The 13,436-nt window shown below is 48.0% G+C and overlaps 1 protein-coding gene across 6 annotated transcripts in view; it reads left to right on the top strand.

Annotated features, from left to right (window-relative positions):
- Itpr2 (inositol 1,4,5-trisphosphate receptor type 2) overlaps positions 1 to 13,436 on the top strand; it is a 323,374-nt gene that overhangs the window by 255,975 nt on the left and 53,963 nt on the right. For all 6 annotated transcript variants that reach the window (XM_060384487.1, XM_060384484.1, XM_060384490.1 and 3 more), the window contains 3 exons: positions 5,279 to 5,443; positions 7,082 to 7,277; positions 11,388 to 11,480. In XM_060384487.1, the coding sequence (XP_060240470.1) occupies positions 5,279 to 5,443; positions 7,082 to 7,277; positions 11,388 to 11,480 (454 nt within the window). The remainder of the gene's footprint in view (positions 1 to 5,278; positions 5,444 to 7,081; positions 7,278 to 11,387; positions 11,481 to 13,436) is intronic.

Here is a 13,436-nt window from a genome sequence, read left to right as displayed (position 1 = left end):
AGCAAGGAGCAGAATTTGAGACCAGATATAAAAGCCAAGCTCTGACTTTATCCTTCTTGTCAGGGGAAGTAAGGTGTGGACACTGCTCTACTCTCAACCGGCTGCTGAGCTCAGTTGAGAATTGTGGTGTAGAAGATCCAGAAGACGGCAGCTCATGTCATACAGTGGTGATAATACAGTGTCAGAGTATCTAATATGCAGATCACTAATGAATCAGAAAGTGGTTCCACTCCACTGTCTGCATCTTAGCTCACATACTCTGCCCCTCACAGTGGTAAGGAAACATGAACAGAATCCTCTTTTTTTATTAAATTTTTATTTTTTATATGAATTACAGTTTATTCACTTTGTATCCCTGCTGTAGCCCCTCCCTCATTCCCTCCCAATCCCTTGCTCTCTCCCTCATCTCCTCCCATGCCCCTCTCCAAGTCCACTGATAGGGGAGGACCTCCTTCCCTTCCCTCTGACCCTAGCCTATCAGGTCTCATCAGGACTGGCTGCATTGTCTTCCTTTGTGGCCTGGTAAGGCTGCTCCCCCCTCAGGGGGAGGTGATCAAAGAGCCAGCCACTGAGTTCAAGACAGAGGCAGCCCCTGTTCCCTTTACTAGGGTACCCACTTGGACACTGAGCTGCCATGGGCTACATCTGAGCAGGGGTTCTAGGTTGTCTCCATGGTCCTTGGTTGGAGTATCAGTCTCAGAAAAGACCTCTGGGCCTAGTCTCTTCTGCAGAAAGGATTCATAAGACAGGAAAGACCTTAGCATTTATTGGTTTTTTAGTTTATTATGATAAAATTTAATTTCTTTGTGAAGCTTTAAGTTTGTCTAGATTTCAGTTAGATTTTCCTGTCAAAGGGTCTCAGGAAATTCAGTAGTTTTGAGTGCCACCGAGTACATCTTACACAGTTCTCTCCTTATACGCAGTGTGGCATCTTTACCAATGACGGCATAAGTCAACATTCTGACAGACACAGGGGCACATTCTGTAAACCTGTGACCACTTACCGTTTGTTCACGTCGCTGAACATGTTAGCAGACGTTTATACAGACTGAGCATTTCCTGTTGGTTAAAGAGATTTCTGATTTATTACATGGACACCATATCTTCCTTAGCTACTCCATTTATCTTTGTGGCCTAGAGTCTTTGTAATAAAGAGAAACGCAGTAAATATCAGAAATGTTTTCCTTTTGATGCTAGGAACCGAACCCCAGGCCTCACATATACTAGGCAAGTACTCTACCTCTGAGCCACACCCATAACTTCACATGAAATATTTTTTCTTCATTAATTTATCTATTTATTCACTTTACATCCCCCCCTCCTCTTCTACCAGTCACACCCTCACTCGCCCCTCCCCCATTCTCTCTTCTCTGAGAGGAGCCTCCCCATTGAGTACCAACCCATGCTGGCACATCAAGTCACAGCGGGACTGAGCGCATCCTCTCCCACTGAGGCCAGACAAGGCAGCCCAGCTAGGGAACAGGAATCCAAAGGCAGCAACAGAGTCAGAAACAGCCCCTACTCTGGTTCTTGTGGGTCCCACATGATGACCAAGCTGCACATCTGCTACATATGTGTAGAAGGCCTAGGTCCAGCCCATGTATGCTCTTTGGTTGGCAATTTAGTCTCTGTGAGCCCCCATAAGACCTGGGTTAGTTGACTCTGTGGGTCTTCCTGTGGGGTCCTTGACCCTTCCGACTCCCTCAATCCTTCCTCCCACTCTTCCACAAGACTCCCTGAGCTCCACCTAATGCTTGGCTGTGGGTCTCTGCATCTGTTTCCATCAGCTCCTAGATGAGGCCTCTCAGAGGACAGTTATGCTAGGCTCCTGTCTGCAAGCATCACAGTGTATCATTAATAGTGTCAGGGGTTGGCTCTCTCCCATGGGTTGGGTCCCAAGTTGTGCCAATCATTTGGCCTTCCCTCACTCTTGGCTCCATCTTTATGCTTGGGCATCCTGTAGGCAGGGTACATTTTGGGTGGAAGGTCTTCTGGGTGGGCTGCTGTCCCCTTCCTCCACGAGAAGTCCGCCTGGCTGCAGGGGGTGTGAAATGTCTTTAAACATCATCTAAAGGCTTCTTGCTACAGCGTTTTTTCACTTCCTTGTAATGACTGGGAAGGTATGATTCACTTAATGGTGCAGCCTTTCTCCACTTACTGTAGTGTGGAAACGCTAGAATTTGTTCTCCTTTGCACAGAGGAAAAGCAGATAAGGCTTTGTTAGAGAGCCAGGCTGTTCACGGTACCACAGTGCTCGGCTGACTGCTGCGCTGTCCTAGCTGTGCATCTGTAATTTTATGGGCGGCCACATGCCACTGTTAATTCATAGGACTGAGTCCTGCACTTCATTCACAAAACACACGAGTTCAGGTACACATGCTGAGGTGAAACTTTCCCTCCATCTTCTCTCTGTCTTTGAGGTGTTCCACAGTGTTTTGCCTAATATGGTCACTGGGTACCACTGTTTCTTACACGCAGTTGTCAAAATACAGGCCTTCTCCAAGGCTGTGTTGAATGTCGAGAGTGAGGCCACTCACACTGCCTATGTTTACTGTCCTGCTGACAGTTTAAAAGATTTCCAGGGTGATATTGGAGATTTTATCCTTCCTAAGGTGTAACTTCACTGGTATGGAAATAATGGAATTAAATCATCTTATTTTTCAGTGAAAAGGTAGATTTCCGTGGTTGATGGAAAGCGTGGTGATATTGTTGGAGACAGTGAATTCAGTTTTACCTTTCATCCATCAGCAGACAGCCTTTTGTTTTTCGGCTTTATAATATATTCTTGGAAAACAGGTGATGTTTTCCCATTGTAACCGTGTAAGGGAGGGAAGGACTGTATGATCAGAGACAGTCCTGACTAAGACCAACGGAATAACACTGACACCAACACCGAATGATGCTCAATATCTATGGCCGTGTAAGACAGGAACAGAGAAGTCACAGAAATCATGGAGCCAGGAGGCGTCTTTAGATGGAGACTCGTGGCTCCACCACTTATGTGTTAACAATACTGCTGTCTTTTCCAAAGACCCAGGTCGGTTCCCAGCACCGAAGTCACAGCTGTCTGTAGCTCCAGCTCCTAGGTAGCCATCACCCTCTTCTGGCCTCCGGAGACACTGTACACACTTGGGTGTACACACATCCACATAAATAAATAATAAAGTAAATCTTAGAAAGTGATTGACTTCTAGTGATTCACATCTGTGTAGACGTGACAAAGTCCTCTAGAAAGAGAGGATGTGTCGAGGATGAAGTGAGCGCCCCAGATGACATGACTTCTGTCCTTGCGCGATATCACACTGCTGAAAGTCCCACAAAGATGTCTCCCCCAGTTGTAAGGCCACATGAAGATATCACACCACTGTGGAGGTTATGTACCTGGATGCAGTCAGCGCTCTCCCTCACCAGACAGTAACTCACAAGCAGACACTAATTTTACCTTTGCCGTGACAAGAACTCTTGGTAAGATGTTTGGAGAGTGTGTTACGGGATCTAGAGAGCCCGTGTAGAGCTGTTTCTCTATCCTTCCTCATTATCACTCAAGCATTCCCCAAAGTGAGACCATGGGCAGCTTTGAGGAGTGAATGGGAAAAGGAAATAAAATGTGGGGCCCTGCTGCATGTGCGTTGCTGTTTCAAGGCTGGTTCCCCAGCTCAGAAGAGCCAGCCCTGTAGCTGGCTGTCCACACCATCACCTGTCATTGGCTGCAGAAATGCTTGCCACAGACTTGACCCGCTGCCTAACGGTATCGTGGACTGGTTAAATGTTGTCAATGAAGTCATGACGTGAGCAGGGGAAGGTGCTCACAGCTCTTTATTCCTCCAGAAATCATCTCAGCTCTCGTGGAAAGTACCTCATACAGAATCTACAAATTTCCTCATATTGTAGAGAACAGAGTTCCAGTCCTTTCCTGTCTTTTATTCTTGCATTAGTTTGTCCGTGGCATGATATTTTAAAGACAGGGACCACATCCCGAAGTCTTTGAACTGCTCTTGCCACTGCTCTCATCAACCCCTCTCCACTTCCAGATGTCACCAGAGAACAGAAGCATTTGCACCCAGCTGTGGGTCAAGGGTCATGCAATGCCCCCACTGCAAACAGCTTCACGAGTCTCTTTATTTTTCATACTGACGTGGCCAAGTCCTGCCTTACATTAGCTCACTAAAATTTACTGATCACTTTGAGAATTCGGTCCGGTCTGTTTCTCCCCAGTGTGTCTGCTTTATAAACAGTTTCCCTGCATAGTTTTTGTAACTCATCTTAGATAATCAGAAAGCAACACACAAACCATATGTCTGTGTCATAATTTACACCTGTGAAGAAATGATTTTTAGTTTTATTCTTGTAGAACCCCTTTCTGTAGTCATGAACTAGGGTAGGTAAGTTGAGATAAAGTGGCGAGTTGCATGAATTTGAACAGAGTTGCTCAAAAGCAATCTCAGCGAAGGGCAGGATGTTGCTCCCCAGACGCTCACCCTCACCCTTGTCTGTTCAGCTTGTCAGGCACTGTCAGTGTCTGGGTTTTCAGCAGTCTTCTCCAGTGCCAGGCCGGCTCTTGACCAGCCATCCTGAAGTCTCCATCATCTCTTCACTCTACTGTGAGGACAGAAAGGGCTGCGGAGATTATTACTGATTATGAGGGAAAATGTAGGAAGGTTCTGCCCAGTGGCTGTGCTGTTGGTCCGATGGACCTTCACAACAAGCAGTAATTACAGTCTTTCACTTTATCTGCATTGATTCAGACTTCAGGACATCATTCTCTCATATTTGATAAGATTTATATGTGTGTGTGTATAATGTGTGTGCGTATGCAGGATACATAAACCCGTGTTAGAAAGAACACCGATTTTCCAAAAGGCGTAAATTGAAAACACAGTCCTAAGCAGCTGAGGAGCATTTGGAGAGTCATTGCAGTAATTAGGTTTGACTCTGAAAGGGTCTGTGAGGTAAAACCTTTACATGATTTTTCAGAAACCGTTGAGGCTTCGCGTGGCAAGAACAAGTAATCCAAGCGTGAGGAAGAGTCAGGCTTACACTCGGTCTGCGTCGGTGGCAGAGCTAGGGTCTTAGTCATTCTCTTCCTGGAGCTACAAAGGGGCCAGCTCTGTATGTGTTTTTTCATGTGTGCATTTGTGAACTACCTGAAAAACAACACCAAGGAGAAAGAAAGGAGGACACTTCTAAGAAAGAAACCAGAGACTAGGAACACTCACTTCCAGTGTCTTGTTCTGTCGATGAGCTTGAAGCACTAAACCCTACTTTCTTCTCCCTTTAGCTGTGCAATAAGATTGTATTCCTGGTGAGTTTTGTGGGAAACCGAGGCACGTTCACCCGAGGTTACCGAGCAGTCATTCTGGATATGGCCTTTCTCTACCACGTGGCGTATGTCCTGGTTTGCATGCTCGGCCTCTTCATCCACGAGTTCTTCTACAGCTTCCTGGTGAGTACAGCCTCACGGAGAAGCGCTGATCAACACACGATGGCGCCTCTTACACCCTAACCTTTGGGGGGTAGTTTTGGCTTCTTAAAGCAGGGTACAAGTTAAGTTATTTTGGAATTTCTTAAGAGAGGTATGGGGTGTCGTTTTCAGTCTTTTCTCTGGAAGGTCATACATGGTGGAGCTAAGCTCCTCACTGAGAAGCCGGCAACTTCCTGCCTCTTCCAGCTTCAGAAGCTGCGTTGCATTTTCAGCCAAGTGATAATTAAATCCTTTAATTCATGATTATCTGGCTGCTCGGGGACAAACAAGTATGCACTGTATTTCATTTATAATATCAAATGTTACATTAGTCATTATAGTGGCATGTAAGCAAAATGAGAAGGAACAAAAGCCAACCTAGAAAAAAAAATCAAGCAGTTTAGTGCAGTCTCTTAGCTAATGTCATCATCAAAATTATTAGCCTATGTCACCATCGTTAGCCTATGTCATCATCATCATTAACTTATGCCATCATGGTTAGCCTGTGTCATCATCGTTAGCCTATGTCACCATCATCATTAACTTATGCCATCATGGTTAGCCTGTGTCACCATCATCATTAACTTATGCCATCATGGTTAGCCTATTTCATCATCCTTACCCTATGTCATCATCATCGTTACCTCATGCCATCATTGTTCAGCCTGGCTGTGTATATTTAAATCTGTAGACAGTTTTCTGCGGATTCTTTTGTTTTTGTTCTGAGATGGCTTGCTTCACTTTGTAGCCCAGGCTGGCCTCTAGCTCACTCTCCTCCTGCCTCAGCCTCGTGGTGCTGGGGTAGTGCCTGTGCGTCACCACACACAACCGCACATCCTGTTAAAGGTGCCCTCTTACCATCCCAAGACGCCATTTCCTTTTCTCCATTTATGGTCCTATAGTTGTGAGAACAGGAGTCAGGATACAAATGCAATAAAGTGCAAATCTGTGAGCAGGGTTTGAGTCCTGATACACTTGCCACATGCACAGGCAGAGGTCAGAGTCTCGGCTGTCACTCCTCACCCACCCCCTTATTTAACACGGTTGCTTGTGTCATCACTATGCACACCATCTATTCTGGCCACTGTTAGAATAAAATCCCCTCATGTCAACCTAAGTGTTTAAAAAGGTGAAGAAGCCAGAACATTGACAGTCGAGTGTGTTATTTCATCCTTATTGAAGGATATTGACTTTGTTTCTGACCCTAGCTGTACGTCCCAAGAGATGAACAGAGAACAAAGTAGTGATTGTTTAAAGAATTGTACTTGTCAAATGCCAGTGTCCTAAACTCAGGCTCGGTACAGCAGTGATTGGCAAGACCATGCTCACAGTGGGAAGTAACATGTAACTCGATAGAACAAGAGCTTCTGGAAGGGAACGCCACACCTAGCTGACCATGCCAGCCCAATCTCGGACTCTAGTGCTCATCTCCAGAGAGCCGGGCTCGAATCCCAGGCTTTCAGAGCTGTGTGACACTATGACACAAGCATGTGCACATTACATGCTATTACAGCAGCTTCACTGCAGGGTCACACAGGAAGGCTGAGAACCACTGCTCCGTTCAGTGGTTTGGGCTCATGTTAAAATGTTGTTTGAAGGTTCTTTTTGTTATTTCTGTAGCTTTTTGACTTGGTGTACAGAGAAGAGACCCTGCTGAACGTCATCAAGAGCGTCACACGGAACGGCCGCTCCATCATCCTGACGGCGGTCTTGGCTCTCATCCTGGTCTACCTGTTCTCCATCGTCGGCTTCCTTTTCCTAAAGGATGACTTCACCATGCAGGTGGACAGACTGAAGAGCAGAGCTCCACCCCCAGGTAGCTGGCGCAGCCTTCAGGCTTGCCCTCTGGCCAGTCTCCCTGGCACGCACCTTGGTGGCAGGATTTCAGACAGACAGATCGATAGTTTGCCTTCACTCTCTTGTTTACCACTGCGGTGGTCTGAGGGCAGAATGTCCTCCCGGCCTTGTGGGTGTGAACATCTGGCCCCCCAGTGGCACAGTTGGAGGCGTGGGGCCTGGCTGGAGGAAGTGATTGCCTGCGGCAGCCTGGGCCCACGTCCTCTCTGCTCAGCTTCCTGACACAGCGTGGCCGTTCACCTCTCCATGGCCCTGGCTGCGGTGTGAGTCTGTATCTCTTTGAGCTGTTAGCCAAAATAAACTGTTCCTTTCTTCCTCGTTGCTTGCTGTTAGGCGTTTGAGCCTAGCAGTAAGTAAAGTAAGTAACACACTGTCTAAGAGCCGAGGTCGCGTACTTTAGCCTGGGTTCTGCCAGTGTGGGCCGAGAATACAGCCATCTGCACACCATGCTCAGGCTTTGCGGCATGACCGCAGGCAGTCTGAGGAGTCTTTTCTTCCTCCTTCCATTTCCCCAAAGAGCAGCGTCCAGCACCATCAAGCCACAACTCAGCCTAGTCCATGTGCGTGGCACTCTGTCCAGATAACTTAAGTGATAATGCTTTGATTTGGAAACCACCAGGCGACAAGAAGTGTGTTTCGGAAGATGAGCAGTAGAGGCCGTGGTTAAAAGACCCATTCCTCAGGGTGACCCCAGAGGCCACTGGACCACTTAGGCATCATATGACCCAGTGTTCTCACTGAGGCACTGGCAAGAGGGGCTGCCATCTTGCCTGCTTTCTTGCCTCTCATATATACCTTTTGTTGCTGGATTAAGTTTCTTGCTTTCCCTTCCCCAACTCTGCTTTGCTTGGTAGAAAGCATGGTTCCTTACTGTGCCGTTTTCTTGATTCTGCTAACTTCGGCTTACAGAGCTGTGAAGTCAAAAAAGACACCACTTTCCCTCCCCAAACCACTCACTTTAATTAGTGGGAAGGTATGCCGTGTTCCTTCTTTCCTTTAACACATAATTCTTAATTACAAAATTGACAGCGTGTGGTAATATCTTTCATAAGATTATGGAGTGACCAACTGGTGTTTGGATTTATTTATTAGAGAGTCTAGCTGACCTGCACACGAGGCAGAAACATCAGTGTCGCCAAGTTTAAGTTACTTCACTGGAGACATTCTTTAACTCCACTTACTAGTCTTTGTTCTCAGGAGTGTGAAACACACTGCTGTTACTTCATGTGTTTTCCCAGAGTTTCACAGGCATGCTGTCAACTTGCCATTCACTGCACGAAAAAGGCCCGAGAAAATAACCTTAGTACAGGAAATGAGTCGTTCTCAGTGAACGGTCACTTAGTCCCATCACCTCAGCCCAGGGCAAGACAGAACTTAGTGGTTGAGCAAAGATTCTCACCCTGTGGTGGCTTTGAGGGGGAGGGAGAGAGAGGAAGGTTCCAGTCCCCGATTCAAGGGAATGCCCCCAGGGAGCTCTCCCGCACCCTGGATCTCACCTCAGATCCCATAACTCCCTGTGCTGGTAGCTAGGCCTCAGTGTATGGCCTTTGGGGAGCGATGAAAATGCAACCATAGTAGCATATTGTGTGTGTGTGTGTGTGTGTGTGTGTGTGTGTGTGTGTGTGCGTGCGTGCGTGTGTGTGCACGTGCGTAGGAAAGGCTTTTGTGTAAATCCCCGAGCTCCATTCTGTCTAAACTCTTTATCCTCAGCACTCGGCCCACTAGCTTCAAATGTTAGTTCCTTGCTGGATCAGAGGCCTGGCCACAGTTTGTTCCATAGAGAGAACGCGTGAAACAGAAGCATTACAGCTTCCAAAACAAACATATACCGTCTTTTTAAATTGTTCTGCAAGAACATTTGTGCTATATTATGAGTGTACATTCTTTAGAAATAGAAAAAATACAACATAAGAAAACACTGGAGCTAAAATTTCAAGCTTTTTCTTTACTGAAATTGCAAATGCGTGTTTGACAGAAATCAGTCAAAGGAAGCTTTGTAAGCACTGGAAGGGCAGGCAGCACATGGGGCCAGCAAGCAGACTCAAACCCCTGGCTCTTCGTGGCTTGAAAATAGTTGGTTCACAGCCGAAGAGCCTAGAAAAAGCACGTTTGTTTCCATACTTTAAATCCCATGTCTGACACCATCTGTGGTGAGCCTGCGGTCTGGTGCTGTAACAGCTTGCTGGAGACTTTGTGGCTTATAAAGAACAGAGGTTCGTCTCGTTGATGGTTCTAGAGGCCGGGGGAATCTGAGAGCACGGTGCTTTAGTTTGCTTGGCGTGTGAAGAGACTGTTCTGACAGATGGCAGCTTAGAGGACCTCTCTGTGGGCAGAGGCCAGCCAGGCTTTATGCTTAGCCCAAAGATAAGCCAGTAGTCATGAGTGCCCGAATCCACGAGTCAGAAGAGAGCCCAGCGTCCGCTCACCCCCAGAAGGTGCCCTGGTTCCACCTCCCAGCACTTCACAGCCAGGCTCCAATCTCAGCCTGCGTTTTGTAGTGTCTGCACCACACAGGATCTCAGGTGGCGTATGGCATCTTCAGTCTTTGTGTTTTGGACACTGTCACTTACAAAGCTGGCCATGGGTGAAGCTACTGAGGCTAGCACACTTGGGTGGTGAGTGACATTTGGGTTGCAGACGGTTCTTCAGCAAGTGTGGCAGGAGCAGGTGGGGAGTGAGTCGGAGCTGGGCAGTGACTGCCTCGAAGGGTTGAGGGGAATTGAAGACACGTGCCTTGCTCATGTATTCTGCCTCTGGGCCCAAGATCTGCTGCTGCCACCCCACCACGGTCGGGGCAGTGTCAAAGACAAGCACAAGAAGGGATGGCCCCTGGACAGGTGGAGGACACAGTGTCTTCACACTCGCCCTTCCCCCTCGTCCCCACCCACCCAGATAGGAGAGAACTTGCTGCCCTCAGGCCTCCTGCCCACCCAGACACAGCTCCGATTCTCTGCAAGGATCTGTGGGCTGTTTCGAGGAAAGTGCTGGACAAGAGGCTGCATGACTCAGCCTGCTCTGTCTTAGCTCTCCTTCGGTCCCATGAATCACCCCTCTGAGACCCCTGGGCACCCTGCTCCGTATTCGTGTCCATAACCCCCGAGGCTCCCCCATGCGTCTTCCTCCGAGTAGCCAGCTTCTTTCCCTTCTAGGATTTGCATCTTGTACTGTCCTTCTGTGTGAACCTCTGCGTCACTCCATCTGTCAGCTCCTGTTAAGCCTCTGCCTCTTAATAGCCCGTCAGTCCTCCACAGCCTTGAACTCTGAGCCGGCAGAGCCTGGTGTGACATGCCAACTGAGGGAATGCCACCAGGGAGCACTCAGCGCTCCAGCTCCATGTCCGTCCGTCTCTGACCATCCGGCTTGCGCTCCCCCTCCCCCATCGGCGGCTGTGCTGTCACAGCACCTGTGTGGCCATCAGTGACCCCTAGCACACCCACCTTCACATCTCCGACACTAGCTCACGCCCGTCACATTTCCTCCAATCCTCTCAGCTATGAGTCGAACTTGCAGGTTGAACTTTGTAGAAAGGTCATTGTCATCTGTTCCATCTGGGCCAGACCAACCAGAGGGGAGCTGGCAGGAAGAGGGAGTCCTGGGGACTCGGGAAGAACGGGCCTGGGGTTCTCCTTGGACTGTTTAAAGCCTTTCTCTCTGGGGAATCATGCTTCATCATGAGGACTGCCCACCCTTTCCTCAGCTGCAGGGTCTGGGGGCTGGAAGCTGCAGACTGCTCACTGCCTGGGAGAAAGAGGCCTGGTAGCCCAGGGCAGGACCCTGAGTGTGCCTAGCCATAGGGACAACAGTATTATTAATACTTTATCACAGCCACTACAAGAAAAATACACACACACACATAAGTGGAGCTTTTTGCACATTGGTGATAAATCTATTCTCTGTTTATAGAATTGCTGTAATGGGCAGAAGTGTTCGCTCAGAGCTCCAGGCTAACTTTGCCTAATGCAGCTCAGTGGAAGTACAAATACCTTACAGCTCAGATGCCATGTGGCTATGTTGGTTTTGCCATGTATGGACACACCTCTGTATGATGCTCTGCTCTGTGTTCTTCCAGGCAATCATGGAGTCCCCACCATGACCTTACCCTCCATGATGGGAACCTGCCAGAGGGAAAACTGCTCCCCCACAATCCCCTCTTCAAACACAGGTATGTCACCCACAACCCAGTCTGTTCTGGCCTCTCTGATGTGTACTTAGGTGTAAACATTGATCTTGGGATTTCATAATGTGTTGGAGTGAAGGGACAGAAGGTAAGGGACCAGTGTAACCCAAGCTAGAGAAAGGATTTCTGCATTCGTTCTTCTGAGCTGACCTGCTCCTCACAGGCTCACCCTTACCTGGCAGATTCATTGTGTGGAATGTGCTGCTCCCAAACAGCAGCCCACATTTAGGGGTTCCCTTCTGACTATTGGCTTTTAAAAAGGCATGCAGGAAAGTGTGGGTTCTTCCCCCTACAGACTTGGCTGTAACCCTGGGCTTAGCTGGGATGATGGTATGCAAGTTTCAGAACTATGCATGGATAGCTTATTGACAGAAAAATGAATGAACAAAATCTTCCTCCCTCCTCAGGAGCGAACAGATGTATAAAAAGAATTTTAGTTCTAACTTGTTGTCTTAAGACATAACAGGAGTCTGGGAACACGGCATGTATGCTGTTTGCTAAATTATAGAAAAAATATGTTTCTTAAAGTGGGGGTGTAACTGGATTGTGTGTGTATTTGGAGCTGAGGGTATGGCCACACTCACATTAGGCAATGGCTCTACCCGGGGGCCACATCCAGCCCTTGTGGGCTGTACATCCTTATGTAACTCAAAAGCTGTCATGGCTGACGAAGAGTGCAGTCAGGTAAGTGGCAAAAATAGACTCAGTAGATGAGGGACGTTAAAGACAGAGAGAGAATGCCGCAGAATGCCTGTGGCTCACATTGACCATGTCTTCTGCCGAAGGTTCCTTTTGCCTTGGGTTGGACTGTTGGGGTTGGGGATGAAGTCTCCCTTCCACTGACTGAATATCTCATGGTTCCTGACCTAGAGAGGGAAGTAAACACTGGTGTTCATTCCATCCAGTGCCCAACAGCTGTGGGCACTTCCTTTTGCCTTTCTTCCAGGCGATGCTCATGGGAGAGCCAGCTCTGGGCTCACCTGGCATTGCTCAGGGCACACTGTCTAAGCCTGGTATGTGTGTCCACGGTTTAAACACCTCTGATTCCTCTGGCTTGCCTCAGATCGCAGCAGAGGCTCCTGGCTTCTAGGCAAGATAATGAACACCGCTCTCTTTGTGGACGGTGGGCCCAGTCGCCTCACACACGCTTTTTAAGGTTTAGTTTTATCTTCTGTTTATGTATATGGCACTGTGTGAGCACTTGCAGAGGCCAGAGAGAGTGTCATATCCTCTTAACCTGGAGTTACAGGCAGTTGTGAACTGCCTGCTGAGCATGATGGGACCTGAACCCGGATCGTCTACATCAGCAGTGTGTGCCTCAACCCCAGAACCATCGCTCCAGCCCAGCTCACACTCTTCACCTGCATTTGGCTGAGTCTTGGCAAAAATGTCATGCCTTCATGGTTTAGCTGTTATTCCATACATACCCAGTCTGGGTTTATGAAACTGGGCGTTTGGGACCTCACAGATGAAGCCACACATTTATTTCTATGTATTTCTGCCAACCCATAATGCTAGGATGTGACGGGTTCCCCTGCGAGTATGCTGGGACCCGGTGGCTTCCAGGTTTCAGCATCCTGCTGTTCTGTTGTGCTGTGTTGGATGTAATTCTATGCTTTCCTGTCATATCATCCAGGGCTTTGACAAGCCCTAGGTCAGAGCTCAGAGAATCCAATCCATCACTTGTCCTTACACAGCTCTTCACCATTTCTAACGTTTTGGAGCAAGAGATTTAATAGGAAGTGGGTGTGGCCCAAAGACCCAGGATCCTCACAGATTAAAAAACAATCCAGCCTCTGCTCTGGCTGTTTCCACAAGAGATGCCGGGAGCTGCAGAAGACAGCAACGAGAACCCAGGGCCTGGAAACATGCTCATATGCACACTGCCACACTTTATGAAATTCTTCAGCTACTCAGAAATCTATCATGAATGGCTAGGTC

The sequence above is a fragment of the Meriones unguiculatus genome, chromosome 5 (genome assembly GCF_030254825.1).
Source record: "Meriones unguiculatus strain TT.TT164.6M chromosome 5, Bangor_MerUng_6.1, whole genome shotgun sequence".
In the NCBI taxonomy this organism is placed as follows: domain Eukaryota; kingdom Metazoa; phylum Chordata; class Mammalia; order Rodentia; family Muridae; genus Meriones; species Meriones unguiculatus.
This window is presented reverse-complemented; position numbering and strand designations above follow the sequence as displayed.